Source organism: Bos grunniens, chromosome 4 (assembly GCF_055505025.1).
Source record: "Bos grunniens cultivar Pamir isolate PY7600 chromosome 4, Bosgru_T2T1.0, whole genome shotgun sequence".
NCBI lineage: Eukaryota > Metazoa > Chordata > Mammalia > Artiodactyla > Bovidae > Bos > Bos grunniens.
In genome coordinates, this window is record NC_141168.1 from 6051949 (window position 1) to 6077532 (window position 25584).

The following is a 25584-nucleotide window of genomic DNA, read 5'->3' on the forward strand; positions in this document are numbered from 1 at the left end:
AATTACGTTTAAACTTTGACTTTGTTGATATCCATGTATCTAAGCACTTTAGGAAAATGTCCACAAGAGTTTAATCTTTTCCGTATACTTTTAACTTTAATATTTCCCTTTCTGCGTATTCTTGCTGAACTATTTTAAATTGTTTTTGCTTATTTCTTGTTCAGCTGTTTTAAATGACTTTCTAAAAAGAAAAGATAGGACTTCCCTGTAGCTCAAATGGTAAAGAATCTGCCTGTGATGCAGGAGACCAGGGTTTGATCCCTGGGTTGGGAAGTTCCTCTGGAGAAGAGAATGGCAATCCATTCCAGTATTCTTGCCTGGAGAATTCCGTTGACAGAGAAGCCTGGTGGGCTGAAGTCCATAGGGTCGCAAAAAGTTGGACACGACTGAGCAACTAACACACACAAAAAGAAAAGATGCTGTATGAATACAGTAAACTTATATTTCCAAATGGAGAATAAAGTATAAAGGACAAATGTTAAAATGACTAACCTATTGATAGTCTTTTTTCTTTGTGGAATTATAATGAAAGATCTTACATTAAGTTAAAACTAATAGGAATTGGAAATAAGGAGTCAGTTTTTTTAATCTGGGGGTTTTTTTTTAGTGCTTTGGGCGACGTGTAAATTTTTTTTTTAAGTGCTTCTCATCCTACACCCTTGAGGCTTCCCTGGTGGCTCAGATGGTAAAGGATCTGCAATGCAGGAGACCCAGGTTCAGTCCCTGGGTTGGAAGATCCCCTGGAGAAGGGAACAGCAACCCACTCCAGTATTCTTGCCTGGGAAATTCCATGGACAGAGGAGCCTGGCAGGCTACAGTCCGTGGGGTCACAAAGAGTCAGACAGGACTGAAGTGACTAATGCTTGCATCCTTATAGCCTCAGCTCTTGAAGATGGGGGTTGGACCCTAACTGTGACCCCTGCCTTTCCCTGATGTGTCTGTCAGTGCCACACCAGTTAGCAGTTGGGAGCTTGTCCTGACACACTTGAGGAGCTTGCTGCCTCTGAAGCTGCCATCCGCTGCAGATGTCTAACTTTGGTACAAGATGCACCGCGACTGAACAAGGGCATTACTCGCAAAGCCCCAGTGGGGGCATTGGCAGTGGAGGGCGTGCTTGTGGCTTGAGGGCTTTGAGGAAGGTGCACTGGGCCTGTGAACTGAATGAGGAAGGCGGAGGAGGCTCCCAAGGCCGCTGTGACAAAGTGCTGCACACCCGGCGGCTGAGAACAAGGGCCTTTCATTCTCCCGCAATCTGGAGGCCAGATATGTGAGACCAGAAGTCAGCAGGGCCAGCCCCTTCTGGGAGCTCCAGGAGGCTCCGTCGCAGGCCTCCCTCCTGCCTTCTAGTCTTTGCTCGCCCTCCTTGGCACCTGGCAGTGTCACTCTGATCTCTGCCTCCATCCAACATGGTCTTCTCCTCTGTGTCTGTGTCCTCTCTCCTGTAAGGACATGGGTAGTTGGATTTAGGGTGCAACCTAGTAATCCACAGTGGTGGTGGTATTGTTGTTGTTCAGTCACTCAGTCATGTCCGACTCTTTGCAACCCTGTGGGCTGCAGCACACCAGGCTTCCCTGTCTTGCACCATCTCCCAGAGTTTGCTTAAATTCATATCCATTGAGTCAGTGATGCCATCCAACCATCTCATCCTCTGTCGTCCCCTTCTCCTCCCACCTTCAATCTTTCCCAGGAACAGGGTCTTTTCCAGTGAGTCGGCTCTTTGCATCAGGTGGCCAAAGGAAGCTTCAGCTTCAGCATCAGTCCTTCCAGTGAACATTCAGGACTGATTTCCCTTAGGATGGACTGGTTGGATCCCCTTGCAGTCCAAGGGACTCTCAAAAGTCTTCTCCAACACCACAGTTCAAAAGCATCAATTCTTCGGCGCTCAGCCTTCTTCACAGTCCACCTCTCACATCCATACATGACCACTGGAAAAACCATGGCCTTGACTGGACGGACCTTTGTCGACAAAGTGATGATCTGCTTTTGAATACGTTGTCTAGGTTTGCCATAGCTTTTGGCCTCATCTCAAGATGCTTACCTTAAGTACACCTGCAGAGAGCCTTGCTTCCAGAAAGGTCTTGTTCTGTCATCCCAGATGAACACCATTCAGAAAGGCAGGTAGCATTGCAGTGGCCCCTACCTGAGGCAGTGCACTGGGCAGAGGCAGGCACAAGGACGAGGTCCCAGAGCTGAGAAACTGCCTTTGAAGGGAAGTGTGGATGGGATCCTAGGGTGTGAAATTCCTGGGGGACGTACGTGGCAGCTGAGTGGCGTGGCTGTGCTGTGAAGTGAGGACGCATCAAGGGTGTTGTGTAATCAGATCTGCTTTCAGGGAGGGACACGCTGGTTCGTGTGTAGAATTGTTCCCGTGTAACCTCAGTGTCGCAGTTTCCAGATTGTTCTGCTAACCTTCACAGGTAAACAGTTCAACATATACTTTTCTTAGACCGCAGTAGTCTTCAGTCACTCCCTTGGACAATGGCCTTGGGTTAGCGTGTGATGGAATGTGTAACATCCATCCATCCACAACGGGCAGCTTTCACAGACCACAACTTGGGTGCCAGTGAGATACCCTTTAGTTACACTTTTGCCTGGGAACGTTGTGACGCCATCTTAACCCCGGTTACCTGTTGAGTAATGAGAGCTTCAACTGGCCTTGTCAGGAATTTTAGTAACTAACGTATTCCAAACAGCCTCTTGTGGTTGAATGGTTTGGGGGGTTGGTTTGGTTTGGTTTTTTTTGTTTTTGTTTTTCCTTTTTGGTTTAACTCCAGTTGACTCTTTATTTCCTGTTTCAGTGCATTTCTTCCTTCAGGTACAATTGGAGACTTCATCATAATGGAAATAAAATAAACGGTGCCCTATTCAGACAGTTTTACCAAAGGTGGAGAAGCAGTGACGTTTCATAGTCTCCTAACTTTAAAGGCTAACATTTTATTCTCCTAACTTTAAAGGCTAACACTTTTGTGAGCAATATTATTACATAATTAGTAATCTAGCCTTTATAACCAGAGAAGGCAATGGCACCCCACTCCAGTACTCTTGCCTGGAAAATCCCATGGACGGAGGAGCCTGGTAGGCTGCAGTCCATGGGGTCGCTAAGAGTCGGACACGACTGAGCGACTTCACTATGACTTTTCACTTTCATGCATTGGAGAAGGAAATGGCAACCCACTCCAGTGTTCTTGCCTGGAGAATCCCAGGGATGCGGAGCCTGGTGGTCTGCCATCTATGGGGTCACACAGAGTCGGACACGACTGAAGTGACTTAGCATAGCATTAGCATAGCCTTTATAACAAACCAAAATTCAATTTTCTATCATCTGTTTTACATATTTAACATGTTGCTTTGTTTGATCAAGGTTTTTACATTACCAAAAAAATGTTACAGACCTGCCTCAAAACCCAGAAGTGCAGGCTAAGCATAATAAAAACATCAGACGAATTCCAGTCGGAGAACCTCATCCTAAGTACCTTCCCAGTGGCCCGCAGAATTACCGGGGCCGGCAGGTCAGGGTCTGGGGAGACTAAGGAGACAAGGCTGCCTGTGAGGTGCTGTCCCGGAGGGGTGACAATTCAGGCAGATGAATAATTGAGACAAACACACCCCACTGATGTGAGACGTTAGTGATTGAAGGCACACCGCCCACCACCAGGGAGTTGAGGGAGCCACTCTCACAGCGAGACCCTGAGGGCCCAGCTCCCCACATCCTGCTGGCATGGGGCTGCAGCTGGCATGGGTGAGCAGGGACACCCCAGGGAGGCTGACAGGGAGTCACAGCCCCGGTGGGCTCTGGGAATGTGGGCCGCGCCCCGAGCAGCCCCATCCGCAGGAGGGACCAAGCCACTCCAAGCACCAGTCCTAACAAGGTGTTGCATTGTGACTCAGAGAATGAGAGAGATACCATGTGTCCACACTGAGATTAAAGTGAGTTTTTAATCATGCGTGAGTCGTCACTGTGATTCGTCGGTCGTGACAAACGCCAGCGCATCCTTGGGGGAACGTTATCTCAGAAAATTGCTGAGTGACTGAACAAGTCACTCAGTCCTGTCTGACTCTTTGCAGCCCCGTGGACTACAACATGCCAGGCTCCCTTGTCCTTCACCATCTCCCGGAGCTTGCTCAAACTCATGTCCATTGAGTCGGTGATGCCATCCAACCATCTCATCCTCTGTCACCCCCTTCTCCTCCTGCCCTCAATCTTTCCCAGCATCAGGGTCTTTTCCAGTGAGTCGGCTCTTTGCATCAGGTGGCTAAAGTACTAGAACTTCAGCATCAGTCCTTCCAATGAATATTCAGGACTGATCTCCTTTAGGATGGACTGGTTGGATCTCCTTGCAGTCCAAGGGACTCTCAAGAGTCTTCTCCAACACCACAGTTCAAAAGCATCAATTCTTCTGCGCTCAGCTTTCTTTATCGTCCAAGTCTCACATCCATACATGACCACTGGAAAAACCGTAGCTTTGACTAGACGAACCTCAGATGATCCCTGTAGGGGAAACCCAATGTGGAGAATACAGGGAGCTGCTGTGTCTTCACAGCTTTACTATAAATCTAAAGCTATCCAAAATAAAATGTTTATTTAAATATTTTTTAAAATCAGACGAATTAAGATGGTACCCCAAAATATGTTTAGCACACAGAACTTACAGTGTTGGGAGCTGATGCCGTGGGTAGCTCCCATGCGTCCAAGTTCTCTTATCTGAACACCTCTACCTGAGGGTGTTCTTTGGCAGCTGGGCTTGTGGGTTCGAGGCAAGAGCATACCCAAGAGTGACCCCTAACCAAAGCAGGCAGGGTGGTCATGATGAGGAGGCATGCACAGCCTCTCCTGGGTCCCCAGCAGCTGAAACTACATGGAGCTGTGACCTGCCGACTAGAGCTCCCTCTTTTTTTTAAATTATTTTATTTTTTAAAAATACTTATTATTTATTGATTTGGCTGCACCAGGACTTCACTGTAGTGTGCAGGATCTTCTGTCTCTGTTGCTGCCTGAGAACTCTTAGTTGCAGCAGGTGGGATCTAGTCTCCTGATCGGGAATCGAACCTGGGCCCCCTGCGTGGGGAGCATGGAGTCTTAGCCACTGGACCACCAGGAAGGTCACTAGAGCTCTCTATCTCTTTTTTTAAATTAATTTACTTGTTTTAATTGGAGGCTAATTACTTTATAATATTGTAGTGGTTTCTGCCATACACTAACTTGAATCAGCCATGGGAATACATGTGCCCCCATCCCGAACCGCCCCTCCCACCCGATTCCCCATCCCATCCCTCAGGGTCATCCCAGCACACCAGCCCTGATCTCCCTGTGTCGTGCATCGAACCTGGACTGGAGATCTGATTCACATGTGACAGTGTACATGTTTCAGTGCTATTCTCTCAGATCATCCCACCCTCGCCTTCTCCCACAGAGTCCAGAAGTCTGTTCTTTACATCTGTGTCTCTTTTGCTGTCTCACATATAGGGTCATTGTTACCATCTTTCTAAATTCAGTATGTATGTGTTAGTATCCTGTATTGGTGTTTTTCTTTCTGACTCTTTCCTTTCATCTCACTTCCCCTGGTCTCACAGGTCAGCTGTGGGAGAACCCACACTAAGACCGTCCGCAATAAATAGGTATTGATGGACTTAATTAGCGTAGTAAGTGGGTAAGATTCTGACCATTCAAAGAAATTAGCATCCAGGAAGAGCAAGACTATCTGAGCCGTGTGGATCACACCCGGTTCGCCCAGTGAGGAGCCATGGAAGGTGCAGAGTGAGCACAGCCTGCCCTTCCTGACTCGGGGCCTTTAACATTTTCAAATTTCCAGTTGTTCCTTGCTAGTACGTAGAAATACAGTAGCATGTGTTTTTTTATTTTGTTTTGTTTTTTTACTTTGCCATCTGCGACCTGCTAAACATTTTTTTTTTTTTTAGATCTGTGAGCTTTTTGTAATCCTTTGGTATTTTCTATGTAGAAAATCATATAGTCCACCAAATACAGTTTTGCTTTTTCCTTTTCAGCCCAGAGGCTTCATTTCTTCCCTTGCCTTCTTGCATCAGCAAGGACAGCAGGGTTGAGTGCCATGGCTTCTCGCTCTTACAGGGAAAAACATTTCTTATTTTCCATTAAGTGCATTAGCAATAGGTTTTCATGCATACTCTTAATCTGATAGAGGAAGTTCTTTTTTACTTATCACTGATACTAGCCTTGTTTTTTCCTTTTCAGCAGAAGACTCAGAGAGTGGCGTTTACATGCGATTCATGAGGTCACACAAGTGTTACGACATCGTTCCAACCAGCTCCAAGCTTGTCGTCTTCGATACCACGTTACAAGTGAGTGGGCCCCGCTTCCCTGAGTTCGGGCTGTGTTATTCCGGTGGCTGTCCTGTCAGGCAATTTGAACCCAATCCTTTCTGCTCATCAGGGCCTGTGCTGAGGTTTACCATCTGAATTCTCAGTCATCACGGCAGTCTTCTAAGGAATGCACTGTTTAACAGATAAGGAAACTCATTATCTAGAGTTTACTCACATTCTAGAATTTGAGAACTTGGTCCACAGACCCAGGGAGTCATGGGGTGGAATCTGAACTCAGGTCTCCCTGATGTGTGTCCATCCCGGTCCCTCCTCAGCACATCCTGATGCCCTGTGTTAGTTATTTACCAGAATAAAGCTGAAGAAACTTCAGTTAGAAAGAAAAAAATTACTCAGGTGGATAATCTCTTAAGAGAAAACTGTCGATCTCTTTCAGCAGAAAATTTGAACCTGGTTATTATGGTATTAAAATTGTGCTTACTGCAACTCGTTTTATACCAATATGACTTACAGTCGTATGTGAAAAGTTCAAAATAACACATTCAATATACTCAAATTACATCCAGTGTAATAAGATACGTATGCATACTGTGTATACCTGTGTGCATGTAAATTTATGCATAAATCTTTACCAAGAGGATTATGTTCGCTTGGGTTCACCAAAAGTAACCGCCAAGGCAGGAATTCACGGGCCATTGGCACTTTATGAGGGCGTCATCCCCCTGGGGAGCCCCCGAGGGACTGGGGGAGAGGGGGGAGGGGCCGAGGGCGTCCAGGTGAAGACCACCGCTCCTTCCCTCGGTGGGACTCCAGTGGGCGAGTGCGTTCACCCCAGATCCTCAGCTCCTCGTCCAGTGGGGTCCTGGGAGCCCTGCCCAGCCCTCTGGCCTGTGAGCCCCCCGGGACACCCTGCTGCGGCTCTTCCCCCAGGATGCCTGGGCTCTAGGGGACCACTCTGCCTGCATTCGTCCTCAGTGCCCAGAATTCTTAGGAACATGAAAATCGCTTTGTCCTTAATTTTATTTTCCAATTGTTTCTGATTTTTGTGTAAATTGGCCTGATACCCTGTGACTTTGGCGAATTCACCTGGGCCCAGGCACCCTTCGAGGCCCCTTCTCCAGCTCTTGATTCCTTGACTCAAGGAGGACAGAGGCAGGATCTTAGGGAAGCAGACAGTAACTTCAGGAAACCTTCTGTACACCTAAAACTACAGACTGCAGTAGTGAAGTACCTGGAAATTCTGAATTCCTCAAGTAAGTAGATCACCCCTCTTACCCTCAGACATCTGCCAAAGGCCTGACTGGAGGTTTTCCAGCAACAGAAAAGCAAGTGACCCCGGGTTTCATTCTTACTCAGCTTTTCCCTCGTCGTGAAATGGACTCTTTTCTGAATGTAGCATTTAGCCAGAGCGAGTGATAACGTGAAAAATGTGATGCTTTATGGATCTTCGGAGGTCACTAATCCAGTGACTGTCACCCCCCTGATTAATAGAAGCTGCCTGAGCCTCATCGAATGGAAGTTAGGAATCCTGTGGGCTCCATGCTTCCAAGGAGCTAAAACAGGTTACCATGGAAATGGGGGTGACACTTTGGCACTGGTGACAGCAAAGTTAATTAAGTGTCTGAAAGGCTAAGCAGACCCTTGTCTAGACGCAGCCTGTAGGGTGACCGTGGACACGTCCCGAGGGCGAGGGAAGCAGGCTGGCAGGCTGCAGCGTGTCTGTCCCCGGGACCACACGACGGTCATCCTCCTCTCGAGGTGGCAGCTGGGACAGCGCGTGGTGTGCCTGTGGTAGGGCAGCACAGAGCCGTCGAGACGGGTAGAAGTTTGTCCAGAATGTGTTTCAGTTAAAAAAAAAGAAATGTATTCTGCTCAAGTCATTCTGAGCGTATCAAAGACACTGCTGGTCTGGGGAGCCAGGGTCAGCCGTCCACACGTGAACTGAAAACAGGGTTCACAAAAAACAGGCAACTAGAGAAGCCTGAGAAGGGCCCCTGGCGCCTGTGCCCTCAGCCTCTGTGAGGCCTCGGGCCTCCTGCAGGTTGGGCTGTGATGCCCCCGTGTGTCGTGTCCGCGGACACACAGTACCTGTCTCCTGGTGCCCTGGAAGCCAAGTGCGCGTCCCAGAGTCCTGCTCCTTGGGCTGACTGGTTCTCCCTCGAGGTCAGCGGTCGTCACGAGCCCCTGACAGCGGTGTGACTAAGGTGGGGGCGCTGCCCGACTCCCCCTACTCTCCGGAGGGCAGGAGCCTGCCTTAGATGGTTCCATGGCTGGAGGTGCAGATGAGCCAGCACTCGGGCTAGACAGGCCCGATGCCACCCTATCGGGGTGGGCTCTGAGCTTGCACAGTTCCTCGGCCTTCCACTGAGTTATTCTTCCCCTACCAGGCCCTGTAGGAAGCCAGGAGCCATTTCTCAAAAGGAAAATAATGACCTGCAGAAGAAGGTGTGGGTTTTTTTTCAAATCTTTTTCCCGCCCCCAAACCAGTGACTTGCCTATTGGTGCCTGGTGAGCCATTCATCCACCGGCCCCAGCTCTGCCTCTGGGGGTCACAGGCCCGGGTAGACGAGGGGCCCACCTTGCTGCAGAGCTGTGCCCTGCTCTGGGCCCACTGAAGACCGCTGTCGCTGGTCACTCAGTGCATGGGTCAGAGCAGCACTCAGACAGGGGCGTCTTCTTCCAAAGGCCCAAGAGGATGGCAGGGAGCAAGAAGCAGGCGGAGTCTCATGGGGTGGGGGGGCTCTCTGATGCTCCAGGCTGCTGCCCACCCCCCGACCCTGATCCCTCTGGTTTGCAGACATCACTCTGAGACATCTGTAAAGCGTTGCTCCTCCCTGCCCACCAGACCAGCCAGCCCGGTGTTGTCGATGTCACCGTGTGCGACACGAGGCCTGGGGGCCCAGTCAGCATCTCTGTGGACGGTGGAGTCAGAGAGCATGGGAGTGGGCTGTGCCCGTCGAGGCGGCCTGCACCTCGGGGGCCGAGTACATCGGTCCAGAGAGAACACGCATGCAGGTGGAGCTGCAGGGTCCAAGATGCTCGGTCTGGAGTCGCAGGAATCCAGCTTCATGAGCAGGTTCCCCCCGGAGTGTGACAGTCAGCACCTCCATCTCTGAGCTTCCCCAAGGACACCCTGCTGCCCCTGGCTTGCCAGCCTGTGGTTTCGGGGGGCATCCTGCCTGACCATAGCATCCCATGCCCTGTGTGTCCGAGAGCCAGAGTAGGGACCCCAGTGCTCCATTCGAGAACTCGGGGGTAGCCAGTGCGGCATGCAGACCCCTGAGCTCCGGGGCTTGACCTTGGCTGAGACTCCGCCTGTCCCCTGGCAGACCATTCGCCCCACTTGACTGCAGCCACAGTGGCGTTGGGGGTGCTCGGAAGTCGAGTCTGTTCAAGGCCAGTGCCTGGTGACCCTGAAAGTTCTGCGCTCAGCCGTCCTGGAGAAGCAGCAGTCCTGGGTGGGGCACTGTCCTCAGGGGACACTGACCAAGTTTGGGACTCGGATCTGGGAATGGTAGGAGGATGGGAATGCATGTTGATGACTAAGGCTGGGTTTTAGCCCGTGGGCCGAGAGTTTTTCTGGCTGTGTGAATCAGGGAACATTTCAGAGTCCGGGCATCCGCCTCGTTCCCAGGGGTGCTATAACTGGTAAGCCATTGCCAAGGGCCTGTGGATCAGACACTCTCACCCCAGCCGGGCGCCTGCTGCCTCGTCCTTGGCAGCTCAGTGCAGCCCTGTCCTCCCCCGAAGGACCCTCACCCCATGCCCATCAGCGAGGTCCACACGGGTACGTCCCCTGTGGAGCACCACCAGCACGCAGCTGCTCAGGGTGGAGGGTCCCCATGCGCAGACCCGAGGAGGGTCGGCTGGGGGCTAAGTGTGCAGGCGCACGTGCCGAAATCTCCATAAGCCCGTGGGTTCACTCTTCCTCCTCAGAGCACCAGAGTTCTGGCATCTCGGCGTTCCGCAATGGCCTACATTCAAGGCCGTCAACTCGGAAAGCTTTTGAGCCTTCCCAGCGGCTGCCCTAGATGTCACGTCCACACTGCCGGTAACTCCACCAAATCCATGTTATCTAGAAGCAGTTCCCACACTCAATTTCCAGGTTTCTGCAGATACGGAGTGGCGAAGCCCTGTCCCTGTCCCCACATGTGAGGCCCTCGCTGGGGCAGGCTGGAGCCTGACTCAGGTCTCAGGGCGGCAGGGGGTGGCTGCGGTTGTCTGGGGAATGAGTGACCCCACGTGTGCAGGGCATCCGCCCAGGGAAACTTGTCCCTGGGCCTCCAAGCCAAGACAGGCAGTTCTGACACCAGCCCTGTCGCTGTGCTGGGTTCTGGGGTTGAGCCAAGTCAGCGCCTAGGCTTTCATGTCTGAGACGCGAGGAGGCGGTGACCCCTGGGGTGGTGATACTCCGTCCCCTGTGTGAGCCCCAGCCTAGCAGGACTCTGCCCACACCAGAATCCACGTTCCTTTCGCTGCAGTGACTGCATCCCTGGCCCCGGTTCTCCTCTGGCAACTGCAGGCTGGGGCAGGGGTGCCACGGTCATGGGGAGCCCTGGTTCCTTCTCAGTGCTCCCTGCCCGGGGCCACGGGGTCTGGGCCCCACTGACCCAGAGCTCAGCACTGTGTTCAGGCTCCAAGACATGAGCCCAGTCCCAAACCCTTGGTCCCCAAAACCCTCCCGGGTACATTTCTGATCCGTTGGGGACCAGTCAGGACACAGAAACCACAGCAGTCATTGAATAGGAAGCTAACATATATTGGTATTAATTGGATGTAAGTTACCTGGGTAACTGGCAGGGTAAAAGCTGACCTCTAAACTGTCCTTCTTGATGATGGTGAAAGAGGAGAGTGAAAAGCCTGGCTTAAAACTCAACACTTAAAAAACAAAGATCATGGCATCGAGTTCCATCATTTCATGGCAAATAGATGAGGAAAAAGTGGAAACATTAACAGATTTTATTTTCAGGGGCTCTGAATCACTGCAGACAGTGACTGTAGCCACAAAATTAAAAGACACCTGCTCCTTAGAAGAAAAGCTATGACAAACCTAGACAGTGTATTAAAAAAGAGAGACATCACTTTGCCAACAAACGTCCGTCTAGTCAAAGCTATGGTTTTTCCAGTAGTCATGTACGGATGTGAGAGTTGGACCATAAACGCTGAGCACCAAAGAATTGATGCTTTCGAACTGTGGTGCGGGAGAAGACTCTTGAGAGTCCTTGGGGAGCAAAGAGATCAAACCAGTCCATCCTAAAGGAAATCAACCCTGAGTATTCATTGGAATAACTAATGCTGAAGCTCCAGTACTCTGGCCACCTGATGTGAAGAGGTGACTCATTGGAAAAGACCCTAATGCTGGGAAAGATTGAGGGCAGGAAGAGAAGGGGACAACAGAGGGTGAGATGGTTGGATGGCATCTCTGACTCAATGGACATGAGTTTGAACAAATTCCAGGAGATGGTGAAGAACAGGGAAGCCTGGCGTCCTGCAGTCCCTGGGGTCACAAAGAGTTGGACATGACTTCAGGATTGAACAACAGCAACACCAGGAAAGCCCCACTTGCCTACTTTAGAGACAAGAAAGATGAGGGTTCAACCTGTTGCCAAAATTCATGCTACAGGAGCTAATGAAGAGGAAGAGAGATGTTTCAGCTCATTTTGTGCTTTTTCATCGTCAAGGACAATAATCTTCAAAATGGAACAAGTGCAATAAATGGTGATTAGAAGAAGCTAAGTCCAGGGTAGGTGTGGAGACTGCAGGAGGGTGCCCATTTGCTTCCTGGCCCCAAATTGTGCAGTGGTGTTGGAGGAACTGTGGAGACCAGGTGAGCAGGCCTGAGGCCTGATGCCTGAGGCCAGAGGCAAGAGGAAAAACAGGATTCCTGGAAAAACAGTGGGGCACGTAGTGTCCATCCCAGGTAAGGTGTTTGAATGAAGCATTAATAAAAGTAGTAGTCTCTAGAAACCTGTCATGGCCTGAGCCCAGAAAGTCAGGGCGAGGAACCCGATTTCCTCTTTGGATCGTTCACAGCTGTGGTAATACCATGAAGGAAAGGCCAGTCTGGGGGCTGACAGAGCCTGGCGCAGCGTCCTGGTGGATAAGATACAGAAGCGTATTTAGGCAGCTCAGCGAATTAATGGCTCATTATGGACAGAGGATGAGAGGGCTGAATGTTATCACCGACTCAACGGACATGAGTTTGAGCAAGCTCTGGGAGTTGGTGATGGCGTGCTACAGTCCATGGGGTCGCAAAGAGTCGGACACGACTGAGCGACTCAACTGAACTGATGGACTGTAAAAAAACGTCAGTGAAATCTCAGTCTCCCTGGAGCAAGGCTCCTGGTGGTTTTGGATTCCTCTCAGGCACCAGGCCACCTGTCACTCCAGCCAACCCTGCCTCCTGCAGGCTCGGTGGGCAGCACCCTGCCTCGGGAACCAGCGGGGGACGAGCAGGTGGGTAAGCGCCCCTGCCTGTCCCCCTCCGGGAGGACAGTCCTCAGAAGACCCCAGGGGAATCGAGCCCCGTCAGGCCAGCTCGACCACCCGCCCCCCTCTTCTCTGCAGGCCTGTGTCACTCCTACTCCTGGGGTCATCTTCTCAGATAAGCCACGGGCGGGCCAGGCTCTGCTTTCTGGAGTAACCTAGCTAAGAAATTGCTGGATGCCTTAAGGTTCTTTCCCTCTAAGCCCATCAGCATTTGGAGCAGTGACTTGAATATTGATTTTATTGGCGGCATCATCTACTTAACAGATGACTTGAAGCTGAGAGAGAGAAAGAAAATTATAACCAATATCCAGAAAGATTGCTCAATAAGCTGAATGATCCCTGGGACTAATTAATAAGTCCCTGATGTCCAGAACAATGAGAATTAGAGCGTATCGGTATTCCAGAAGAGACTTAAGTGGTCAGAACCACGGCGTGAGGCTGACCCGACGGGGGAGCTCACACAACATCTGGCGGGCTGTTAACAGGAAGTACAGGCAGTGGGCTTCACCTGTCACATCGTTTAGAGGTGGTGCAAAAAGGCTTGCATACGAACAGCGGTCTGTGTTCCTCCTCGCCCCCTCGTCGTATTCCCAGAAACAGCAGTTCAGCTGTGAGGCCTGGCAGTCACTGCCACCTTAGCTCGAGTCATTCATTTTAAGGCGCTTTTCTTCCTAACTTGGCAGCTGGGTGCTTTGTTCTTCGCGTGGCTTCCTTCCTCCCCTCCCGCCAGCCCCCCGCCCCCATTAACCACTTCTCAGGGGGTGTTTTCATGCATCTGACCGTGTCATGTTGTACCGCGGTGACATTTCCTATTTGTTCAGTTCAGTGTTATTCCTGGAGCTCGGAATCCTTCCGTTTTTAATTGTCTTTGATCATCTAAGGCTTTTCCCACCATCTGACCTCTCAGTAGGATTTCCTGTGCAGTCAGGCTGGGCCCGCGGCTTGCAGCCTTTCGCAGACCCATCCCTGCTGCTTCCGCGTCTCCTCCTCAGTCGTCACCATCACCTGAGACCCTCACTGCTTCACGCCGTCAGTGCCTCCACCCTCTCCTGATAACCTGAACGCGGGCTTTTCTGCACTCTTGATTTATTCCCTCTGTTTTGGTGGAGCACTCTCCCCTGGAGCTTCCTGCCTCGGTCCACTAGGCCTGCGTGACAAAAGCCCTCAGGCCTGCGGGCTTCGTTTCTCCTGGCTTCAAGTCCTCTTGGCTGGTGAGGCCTGTCTTCCCGGCTTGCGGACAGTTGCCTGGGGAGCAAGACCAGTCTAAGTCTTTCTCATGAGGACAGTGGTCCCACCCTGGTGACCTCCTCTAACCCCGTTCAGCTCCATCACACTGGGGGTTGCTGTTGTTCAGCAACTCTCTCCGACTCTTTGAGACACCATGGACTGTAGCCCTCCAGGCTCCTCTGTCCATGGGATTCTCCAGGCAAGAACACTGGAGTGGGTTGACATTCCCTTCTCCAGGGGATCTTCCCAACCCAGGGATTGAACCTGTGTCTCTTGTATTGGCAGGTGGATTCTTTACCAGGACTTCCCTGGTGGCTCAGACGGTAAAGTGTCTGCCTACAGTGCGGGAGACCCAGGTTAGATCCCTGGGTCAGGAAGATCTCCTGGAGAAGGAAATGGCAACCCACTCCAGTACTCTAGCCTGGAAAATCCCGTGGACAGAGGAGCGTGGTAGGCTACAGTCCATGGGGTCGCAAAGAGTTGGACACAACTGAGTGACTTCACTTTCACTTTCTTTACCACTGAGCCACCAGGGAAGCCAGGTCATGTTGGGGTTCAGTTCAGTCGCTTAGTCATGTCCGATTCTTTGCGACCCCATGGACTGCAGCATGCTAGGCCTCCCTGTCCATCACCAGCTCCTGGAGTTTACTCAAACTCATGTCCATTGAGTCAGTGATGCCATCCAACCATCTCATCCTCTGTCGTCCCCTTCTCCTGGCCTCAACCTTTCCCAGCATCAGGGTCTTTTCAAATGAGTCATATTGGGGTTAGGAGGATTCAAACGTTGGTACACTTCCCAGGAAAAGATACATGAGAAAGCAGTTACTTGAAAAGTTCAACATTGGCTGCACTCAATCTGTAGACTGTGTACAGAATTCCATAATGTGTATTTCAAATGTTGAAGCCTTTGTTCCACTACTTCTAGCTGCCAGTGTTGCTGAAGAGAAAGCTGTTTTATTTTTTCTTCTTTAATCTCCGTCTTTGATGTGTGGTTTCTTTTCCCCCTCTGACGCTTTTGAGGTTTGCTCCATGTCTCTGGGCTCCTGAATTCCGTGCCTCGTGCCTGGTTGCAGGTTTTCCTCTTGTGAGCCGGCACCCAGTGGGCCTTGGGGCCTGACCCGTCACTCGTTCTGTGTTCATCGTGCTGTTTCTTCCGAGGTCATCTTCCTGCTCTTTCCTTTCTTCTGGAACTTCAGCCAGGAGATCGTGGGCCCCTGAACTGCTCTTTAGCATCTTTATTATGTCCCCTTTTTGTTCTGTTTTCTTCACCCGTCCAGAACTTGCACAGCTTCAGTGTTCAGGGCTGTGCCGAGTGGTGCACAGTTAAACAGAGAGCACCCACAGCTGGAGGAGCACGCTGTTCACGCAGGGCTACCGCCTGGTGGGTCTCACTCAGGAGTCGGGCCAGCTGTCTTTTCCATTGGAAGCGCCCAAGTGTTCATCTTTGTGCCTTGATGCAGTTTCTCCGGAAAAAAGTCCTTTGATGGTTGATGCAGTTATGATCTGATTTGAAACAATCTCCCTGCTTGTTTTCAGACCCGCCCCCGCCTCCCCCTGGCATCCGGAGCCTCCAGTCCTGGGCTTCTCTCCACACCTGACTCTTCCCCCCAGATGCCTGACTCTCTCCCCCACGCCTATTAAAATACAAAATTTTTAAATGGTATCCATTTAAGTAACTTGCTCAACAGGTGAAAAGAAATAAATTTTTCAAAGGTACTCAGGGACCCTGACGTTTTTCCCTGAAGACTGGAACTCGATTGTGCCCGTCTGCTTTTATCCTGTCTCTGTTTGGTAATTGGTGACACCCTGTGCCTTCTGTAGTTGTAAAGTTTTCTAAGTACAGTTTCAAAGGACTCCACACACGTGATGCCAAGGAAACAGGTTCAGAAGGTCTCCTGATGGTGCAGAAGCTGCGGCCAAGTAGAGGAGGGACAGGCAGGGCTGCTGACCAGCGACACCGACACGCACCCCGCTCAGGGGCTGAGAGCACGTCCTGTCCACTCCAGGGGCTTCTGTCCCGTCTCTGGAGGGGCGAGTTGTGGCCCCCACCCTCCATGACGTGTCAACATGTCAACAGTCTGTGTAGCTTAAGTTAAGACAACAAATCTTTCTGTACTTCTGGTCTGGTTTGTAGAGACTGGAAAATTAAAAGCTTTGTTCCTTTTTGACTCTTACTGCTGAACATCTTCAGAGCAAGTCTGGCTCATGCAGTCACTTCCGGGAACTCCCTGGTGGCCTAGTGGTCAGGACTCCAGGCTTTCACTGCCGAAGGTCCAGGTTCAGTCTCTGGTGGGGGAACTAAGATTCTGCAAGCCATGTGGCATGGCCAAAAAAAGAAAAAAGCCCATGCACTTGTGAGGAAAACGTTGTCTGTTAGCCCCTTGCGTGGCTGAGAATGTTGGGGCTCAGAGAGGGCGGAGGACCTGAGCCAAGGAAAATCCAAAGTCAGCCTGGTTGGTTCTGCAGCTTCGCACCGCTGAAGGCAGCAGGAGATGCCTCTGCTTCAGTCCCAGCATTTTCCTCAGCGTCTGACTTCCCAGGTAGCTCAGCTAGTAAAGAGTCCACCTGGAATGCAGGAGACCTGGGTTCAATCCCTGGGTCGGGAAGATCTGCTGGAGAAGGGATAGGCTACCCACTCCAGTATTCTTATGTTTCCCCTCTTCCCTGGTGGCTCAGCTGGTAAAGCCTGCAGTGTGGGAGACCTGAGTTCGATCCCTGGGTTGGGAAGATCCCCTGGAGAAGGGAAAGGCTACCCACTCCGGTATTCTGGCCTGGAGAATTCCATGGACTGCAGAGTCCTTGGGGTCGCAAAGAGTCGGACACAACAGTGACTTTCACTTCACTGTCTTAGCTTCCCATGCAAAAGTGAAGGCACTTTTCACCTCGAATCCCTAATGTCCCCTTTGCCCCTGGATGGTGGCTTCCCTGGGTTTGTCCCTCTCATGGCATCAGCAGTGCACCCTCAGGTCAGCACACGTCACAGCCCTGCCATCTGAGGTGCCAGCCTGAGCGTCCGCCCTGCGTGTGAGAGTCGGTGCTATGCGGGCATCTCCTTAGGTTTGTGTGCAGAGCCCTTGAGAGCACTTTGGTAACCTCCGAGCATTTAGGGGTCATTTAACAGTTTATGGGCTCCCCTTGTGGTTCAACTGGTAAAGAATCCGCCTGCAATGCAGGAGACCTGGGTTTGGTCCCTGGGTCAGAAAGATCCTCTGGAGAAGGGATAGGCTACCCACTCCAGTGTTCTTGCCTGGAGAATCCCATGGACAGAGAAGCCTGGCGGGCTACAGTCCATGGGGTAGCAAGAATCAGACATGACTGAGCGACTAATGCCTAATAGCTTGTAGGTAGCAGGTCAGGCAGAGAAGTTATTGTGGCAAAGCAAGATGTTTTTCTGTTTCTGGAGGGACAGTCATCGTCTTCAGAGTCAGACCCTGCTTCTGTTGGTGTCCCCATCTGTGCACTTGTTGCTTCTTTGAAAGTGAATGTCCTTTTTCCCTCCGGTCGATTCAGTTTTCTCTTTGCCTTTGATTTCTAGCATCTTACCTGTGATGTGCTGGGTGTGGTTTTCTTTGTCTGTTTCCTGCCCTCGTTTTATTTGACTCTTTTTGATCGATTACAGTTTTCTATTGAAGTTCACTGATTTGAAGATGATTGGAAAAACGCGTTTTGAAAAAATTCCAGGAAGATTATGGAGCTCAGTCCGTGTCTTTTCTCTCAGTAACTGTAGCTCCTTGAATCCTGCCTGTGTGGTGCCTGCAGCGCTTTCCCATCAGGGTTTGCATACAGTCTGTCCAACTTGTGTAGTTGTTTTCAGCTATCGCACCATGGCCAAACCAGAACTTTAACGGCTGTGGTCACTCAGGCTTACATGCATGATCCTCGTGAATGATTTTTACACTGGTTTTTCTGTGCTAAACCTCTTATTTTGGAGAAAACAATGAGCAGTTTGTGGTTTTGAAAGTGCCCCCACTCCCTGCCTACTCCAGCCAGTTAGAAAAACAAGCTAAGCAGATATTTAATGTGTTTCAGAATCTATTTGTCCGTGACTTTCCCCAGGATCCTTTGATGATATTTTCTAGGCTCACCATCAAGGTTTCCCAGATTCCCATGGTCCAGGTAGAAACAGACCATTCACCCTTGCTCACCACCCCGGATGCCGTTTAGTTCCACACACTGGGAATGTTTTGTGATCCTTGATACAAGCTGTGGTTCAAAAACCATCTTTCCAGTTTGTAGATGCCATTCAGTTCCCGCCTGACCCTCATGCCCTTGGATTGGCTCTTCTCATCTCTTCTCCCCAGTTCCTTGCCCGTTTGTCTAGCAGGTTGATGGAGCCCCCGCTGTACTGAGGACAGTGCCAGGCTTGGCCAGGACAAGGGTGGGAAACAGCCAACGAGAGTCCCCCTCAGCTCCAGCCATCCTTCGGCTCCTGTTTTGATGAGCCAGGCACCTCCATCAGTCACTCTTGTTCCGTAAATAAAGGCAGAAACCAGTGCCAACCCATTATTCTTCCTCTGACATGAAGCTTTCCGTTCCTGTAATCCTCCCATTTGTTTTTCTTGTTATGTTAACAAGGGGTTTGGGAATATAGTGGATGAAAAAAGAGCCTTTTTCTTTCTTGGTTATAAACATAACTATAACACAGAATTTAAAAATTTTTTAAGATATACACTTTCACTGCTTCAACTCCTTAGTATAGAAGTTACATTTTTTTTGCTTCTCTTTTATCTTTTCTGTTTAAATACATGTTTTATGTAATTATAATGCATAATTTTATAGTCTGCATTTTCACTGCCATAAACCTTTTTTTTTTCCCCCCACTTTAACACAGTCTTCACAGTTATACTGTTTGGTACTTTTTTTTCTCATTGGTATGCCAGTATTTAACAAGTTTGCAGGAGGCAGATCTTTTTTCAGTTTTCTGTAGTAGAAATAATGCCACACTGAACGTGGTCGGTTCAAAAATCCTACTCCTGAAATTTTTGTATAACTAATTCGACAGAGAAAAAACCGGTACACAAACAGTATTTTTGTGATTCTTGATACAAGCCGTGGGTCAGAAACTATTCTCACAATTCGTGATGCCACTGGGGGTTTTACAGCCACACCTGTATTAGGTGTTGTAACTTAAAAATATTGGCCTATTTAGCTGCTATAAATGATAGTTTTAGGTGTTGTAACTTAAAAATATTGGCCTATTTAGCTGCTATAAATGATAGTTTTAATTTGCTTGAACTTTCATTTCTTTGATAATCAGTAAAATTGAGCCATTTTCCAGATGCCCTTTGCTCTCTAGAGGTCATTGTCATCACTGAGCTTAGTAAGTCATCACCTCCACCGCCTTCTTTCCCTGCCGTGGTATCTGGGAGGGTGTTTGTCCTGGGGGCTCAGAGAGATTCTGCATGTGAACTACTCTGAACAAGACGCAACCCACAACGGGCATACGGTGGTAGGTCTCCGTGTCAAAAATATATAAAAATATGTGTATATTATGTCTTCATGCCTTCTCTTTCTCACCCTCAGGGGAATGAAGGGGGTGTGCTTGATGTTTTGTTATTAAACATATGAAAAACAGATTTTCATTTCAAGTACTTTGATACAACTTTAGTGTTTTCAAATGAATTAATAACCACCTATAAAAGGGATTAAACTCTGAAGTTTAATTCTTTTATGTGGTGTTAATTATATGAAGTCTGTATGTAGTCGAGAAACTTTAGATACAAGAAAAAAATTTTTGAGGTTAATTGCATTGTTTGTTTTAAAAAATAATCTCTAATCCCTGTATACCTTGCAATATAATACAGAAGCATATTGCTTATATTAATACATTCAGTTATTTTTAACTTATCAAATTACAAAACTCAATGTTGAAGATAACTGGTAAGATTAGGTTGAATATTTTAATAGGTTGGTGCAAACATAATTAGCATTTTCAGTCCGTGAATTTTAAATCATTATAACTAGGCTCAAACACATCTTTGTTAATCAAAATAGGAACCATTACAATCGACACATTTTTGCCAGTGAGAAGTTTATTCATGTAGCATAACAACCTGTGCTTTGGGATTTGACAAACTCCAGGAAAGCATTTTCTGCCTCCTGCTGATTGAAGAATCGTTTTCCCTGTAAAAAGTTGTCGAGACGCTTGAAGAAGTAGTAATCAGTGGGCGAGAGGTCAGGTGAACATGTGGTTTGAGGCAAAACTTCGAAGCCCAATTCCTTCAACTTTTGAGGTGTTGGTTGTGCGACATCAGTCGGGCGTCGTCGTGGAGAAGAATTGGGCCCTTTCTGTTGACCGGTGCCGGCCGCGGGCCTTCTAGCTTTCAGTGCCTCGCATCGATTTGCTGAGCGTGCTTCTCAGATGTAATGGTTTCTCCAGGATTCGGAAAGCTTAGTGGACCAGACGGGCAGCAGACCACCAGACAGTGACCATGACCTTTTTGGTGCAAGTTTGGCTTTGAGAAGTGCTTTGGAGCTGCTTCTCGGTTTAGTCACTGAGCTGGTCACTGCCGGTTGTCACATGCAGTCCACTTTTCGTCGCACATCACAATCCAATCGAGAAATGGTTCATGGTTGTTGCGTAGAACAGGAGAAGATGACACTTCAGAATGACGGTTTTTTTGATTTTTGGTTAGCACATGAGGCACCCACTTATGGAGCTTTTTCACCTTTGCAGTTTGTGTCAAATGCTGAATAACCACAGAATGGTCGCGTTGAGTTCTTTGGTGACTTCTCGAGTAGTTGAAAGAGGATCAGCTTTGATGATTGCTCTGATTGGTCCTTGTCACCTTCCGATGGGCTGCCACCGCGCTCCTCATCTTCCAGGCTCTCGTCTCCTTTGCAGAACTTCTTGAACCACCACTGCACTGTGTGTTCATTAGCAGTGCCTGGGCCAGATGTCATGTTTATGTCGTGAGTTGTCTCTGCTGCTTTACAACCTATTTTGAACTCGAATATTCAAGAAATTGCTCGAACTGGCTTTTTGTCTAACATCATTTCCATAGTCTAAAATAAACATAAAAATACACAGCAAATAATTAGTCATTAGCAAAAAAACATAAAGCGAGAAAGGCGCATTAAAATGGTGTATAACATAACCACATTTAAGAATGGATTCCAATATCAAACGGCAGCTGTCAACAATGCAAAACCACAGTTACTTTTGCACCAACCTAATAGTTGGAGGTACTTTTCCCCCTGTACATGTATGACTAAAACTGTGTGTTGTTTCTCTTGTCTTAGGTTAAAAAGGCCTTCTTTGCCTTAGTCGCCAATGGTGTTCGAGCAGCACCTCTGTGGGAGAGTAAAAAACAAAGTTTTGTAGGTAAGCAGTGCGGGCCTGGGGAGAAATCTGAATACCTGAGGTGTTGGAATCCAGCCTCATAAAAACATGACCAAGTTAAAAAACACCGTTACTTTTTACATCCTGTGAGGTGGGGCTGCTAGTAAATTCAAAACCAGGTGCTGGTTTCTTTTCATCCAGCACCTTTTTGGCTCCAAAGCTTCCTCTGGGCCTTTCCGGGTCCCGAGAGCCCCAGGAGCCCCGGCCTGAGGCCTGCCGTCTGCTGGTTGGCAACTCTGCTAGGTTCCCGCTGCAGGGCACCCCCATTTCCTCCTGGGTGAACATCTTTCTGACACGGCAGATGAAATGATGGAAACATGGTTGATACCTTTGCTAAATCATTGTTACACTATTAAAAATACCGCTGACTCGCAGTATCTAGACTCCATAATATGTCACCTCAGGAATCTCAGTGGACTGTGGGTGTGGCCCCGTCTCAGCAGGCACTGCATCATCTTGAAATGACTCCCTGTGTCCGCCTCCCCTCGGGCTGCAGCTTCATCAGGGAAGTGGTCCTTGTCTTCATGCTGTAGTCCTGGTGTCTGGCACACTGTGGGCCCTTCATAAATTGTGCCTGAGGAAGCCATTGTTTTTAGAAGGATTCTCAGAAAACCATCCACATACTACCAAAAGTGTCCTGTCTCTAGAGCTTATGGTATACTTGATCTTGAAGTATCCGAAATTATTTGCGTGCAGATGCAAGTCTTTCATGATGTTTTTGTAACATTCAGAAAGTTTTCTCTCAGTGAATTGCCAAATACTGTGATTAATTCCATTAAATACTATTAGGCTTTAACGTCAGTTAAATTTGTGTATCTTAGTTTGGGGTAGATAATTAACAGGTTAATAGTTTTAAATGATATATTAAGCTGTGCTGGTAATCGTCATAGTATAACTTAGAAGGTTTTCTAGTAAATAAACATTTCAGGTTGGCTTATCACCTGAAATTTTCCTTGAATGTTTTCATAGTTTTATATTTAATATGTAATTGTTTCTTCCAGGAATGCTAACAATTACAGATTTCATTAATATACTACATAGATACTATAAATCACCCATGGTAAGTGCCAGAAATCCTTACGTCACGTAAGTGGAACCATGTATGTCTATGCATGTGTATATAGAACTGTTCGTGTGTGTGTTTTAAGATTTTGTGTGTTTTTTTGGTACTGGGCTAGCAGTGCTGGTGGTTGATCTTTCCAAACACACACACACACACACACACACACGGCTTCCCAGATAGCTCAGTTGGTAAAGAATCCGCCTGCAATGCAGGAGACCCCAGTTCCAGTCCTGGCTTAGGAAGATCTGCTGGAGAAGGGAAAGGCTACCCACTTCAGTATTCTTGGGTTTCCTTTGTGGCTCAGCTGGTAAAGAATTCCGCCTGCAATGTGGGAGACCTGGGTTCCATCCCTGGGTTGGGAAGATCCCCTGGAGAAGGGAAAGGCTACCTACTCCAGTATTCTGGCCTGGAGAATTCCAGGGAGTGTACAGTCCTTGGGGTTGCAGAGTCGGACACAACTGAGCAACTTTTATATATATATATATATATATATATATATATATATATACACACACATATTTATGTGCAGGAAACTTCAGTGTAAATTAGTCTGATATTTGAAGCTTGAGGAAAGTAGTCTTAGGAAACATTTTAAAAAAATAGCCTTTTTGTTCAGCTTTCAGAAATCCTCGGGTTAGTGGGATTCTGTGTACTTACTTATTGCCTGTGTGCTAAGTCACTTCAGTCGCGTCTGACTCTTTGCAATCCTATGGAGTGTAGCCCACCAGGCTCCTCTGTCCATGGAATTCTCCAGACAAGAATACTGGAGTGGGTTGCCATGCCCTCTTCTGGGGGATCTTCCTGACCCTGGGATCAGGGAACCCTGGGCCGGTTCTTTACGTCTGAGCCACCAGCGAAGCCCCCACTTATTGCCTAGCTAGGCTATTGTTTGTTTAGTTGCTCAGTAGTGTCCAAATCTCTTGTCACCCCATGGACTGTAGCCCGCCAGGCTCCTCTGTTCACAGCATTTTCCAGGCAAGGATACTGGAGTAGGTTGCCATTTCCTTTTCCATCCCCAACCCAGGGACTGAACCCTGAGTCTCCTGCATTGGCAGGCGGATTCTTTCCCACTGAGTCACCAGGGAAGCCCCTACTGTAAATTTCACTAAATTTGTGTTCTTAATGGCATTATGGGCATGCTATAGCATTGAGATCTGCCTGGACGCATAAATGAAGGAGGCCACTCGTACGTCTTTGGACTGGATGGCTGTGCCCAGTGAAGCCTCGCAGTAGATGAGCTGACACAGGGTTCACCTTCCGGGCCTGTGGATGTTCATGCAGTTTCTTGCAGTTACCCCCGAAATGCTATAACAAGGACTATATAGACACTGTGGTTTTAACGAAGTAAAAATTAAAGTTGGAGAAGTTCATTTTTGACATCTTTCTACTGGCTAATGTTAGTGACAGAACTCCCTGGTCCAGTCCCGCTGTTTTATAACAGCATAGTTGGAAAGCCACATGTGGCCTTAATCTAACACTGTGATTTTCGTGATTCTTCAGCGTGTTTGGGTTTTGTTCTTCTTGCTTTTGCTGGCTGAGCCCTCCAGTGCGGCGCTGCCATCGTGAAGGCAGGCCTTTCTGCCTTTCTGCCCTCCTGGAGGGGAAGTGCTCAGCACCGCACTGTGGCTTTGGTGTCCGCTGCAGTGCTTTCACAGATGCCCTTTATCACGTGGAGGATGTTGCTCCGTTTTCAGGTTTGCCAAAAGTGTTTCTCAAGAACACATGTGGAATGGCGTCAGATGCGTTCTGCAGCTGTTTTGCGATTCTCATGTTTTCTCCATTCTCTTAGACACCATTTCTTCAAGTACTTTTCTGTCTACTCCTCCACTTTCTAGGATGCTAGTTACTCAACTGACGCTCTCTTGTTTTGTAGCATTTTCCCCAGTATTTCCTCTCTCGGCTTCATGTCAGATATATTTTATTTCTGTGTCTTCATTTCCACAGTTCCTTTCCTCCACAATATCTTACCTACTTTTTTCTTTTTTCCTTTCAGATAGTATGTTTTCTGTCCTAGGAATTCCATTTGGATCTTTTTTATATTTTCCATTTCTCTCCCTGTAATGTTTATATTTTCCTTTAAATCCTTGAACATATTATGTCAGTTGTTACATATCTGATATATATGTATCAGAATCTATTTCCATCATCTCTATTCTGGGTCTGATTCTGGTGACAGGTTTTTCTCCTATCATGGGTCGCATTTCTGCTTCTTACAAATTAATAATTCCTAATGAATGCTGAATATTATGTATCATATATTATAATATTGTGAATATTATAATTATAACATCATGTGGTTGAATATCTGTTTTGTCTTCCTTTAAAGAATATTGGACTTTGGGCAGGCATTTAAATTACTTGAAGATCCTTCATTAAAAGCAATTTTGTTGAGATATAATTTGTGTCTCTTATATTTCGCCCATTTGGAGTGTGCAGTCCAGTGGTTTTTTAGTATATCACAGGGCTGTGCAGTCATCACTACAGTCAATTGTAGAACATTCTCATTACCCTAAAAAGAAACCTCACACCTCTTAGCTGTGACATGCCACCAGTCCACCTTTAGCTCCAAACCTAAGCAGCTGCTCAGCTGCTTTGTAGATTACCTGTCCTGGACACCTCATATGTGGGGACGCACACACTATGTGGTCCTTTGTGACTGGCTTCTTTCACGTGACGTAGTGTTTTCAAGACTCCTCCATGTTGTAGCATATGTCAGTACTGCATTTCGTTTTGTTGCCAAATAATATTCCATTTTATGGCTCTATCACATTTTACTTATCCGTTCATCGGTTGATAGACTTTAAATGGCTTCCACTTTTCAGCTATTATGAATACCACTGCTATGAACAGTCACATGCAGGTTTTTATGTGGATATCTGTTTTCATTTCCCTTGGGTATAGATCTCAGTTCAGTTCAGTTCAGTCGCTCAGTCATGTCCGATTCTTTGCAGCCCTATGGACTCCAGCACGCCATGCTTCCCTGTCCATCACCAACCCCCAGAGCTTGCTCAAACTCATGTCCATCAAGTCGGTGATGTCACTTAACTGTCTTATTCTCTGTTATCCCTTCTCCTCCTGCCTTCACTTTCTCAGCATCAGGGTCTTTTTCAATGAGTCAGTTCTTCGCATCAGGTGGCCAAAGTATTGGAGTTTCAGCTTCAACATCAGT

At 48.2% G+C, this 25584-nt stretch overlaps 1 protein-coding gene across 30 annotated transcripts in view; it reads left to right on the top strand.

Moving 5' to 3' along the window:
* PRKAG2 (protein kinase AMP-activated non-catalytic subunit gamma 2) overlaps positions 1-25584 on the top strand; it is a 299776-nt gene that overhangs the window by 252853 nt on the left and 21339 nt on the right. For 13 of the 30 annotated variants that reach the window (XR_015161899.1, XR_015161900.1, XR_015161905.1 and 10 more), the window contains 3 exons: positions 6209-6315; positions 21253-21334; positions 22354-22412. Coding sequence is in view for 15 of the 30 variants with exons in the window: in XM_086394818.1 (XP_086250944.1) it covers positions 6209-6315; positions 21253-21334; positions 22354-22412 (248 nt within the window). In the remaining 15 variants the exon portion in view is untranslated. Of the gene's footprint in view, positions 1-6208; positions 6316-20686; positions 20923-21252; positions 21335-22353; positions 22413-25584 lie in introns of those variants that run through there. The other 17 variants (XR_015161902.1, XR_015161904.1, XR_015161907.1 and 14 more) reach the window with 5 other exon arrangements.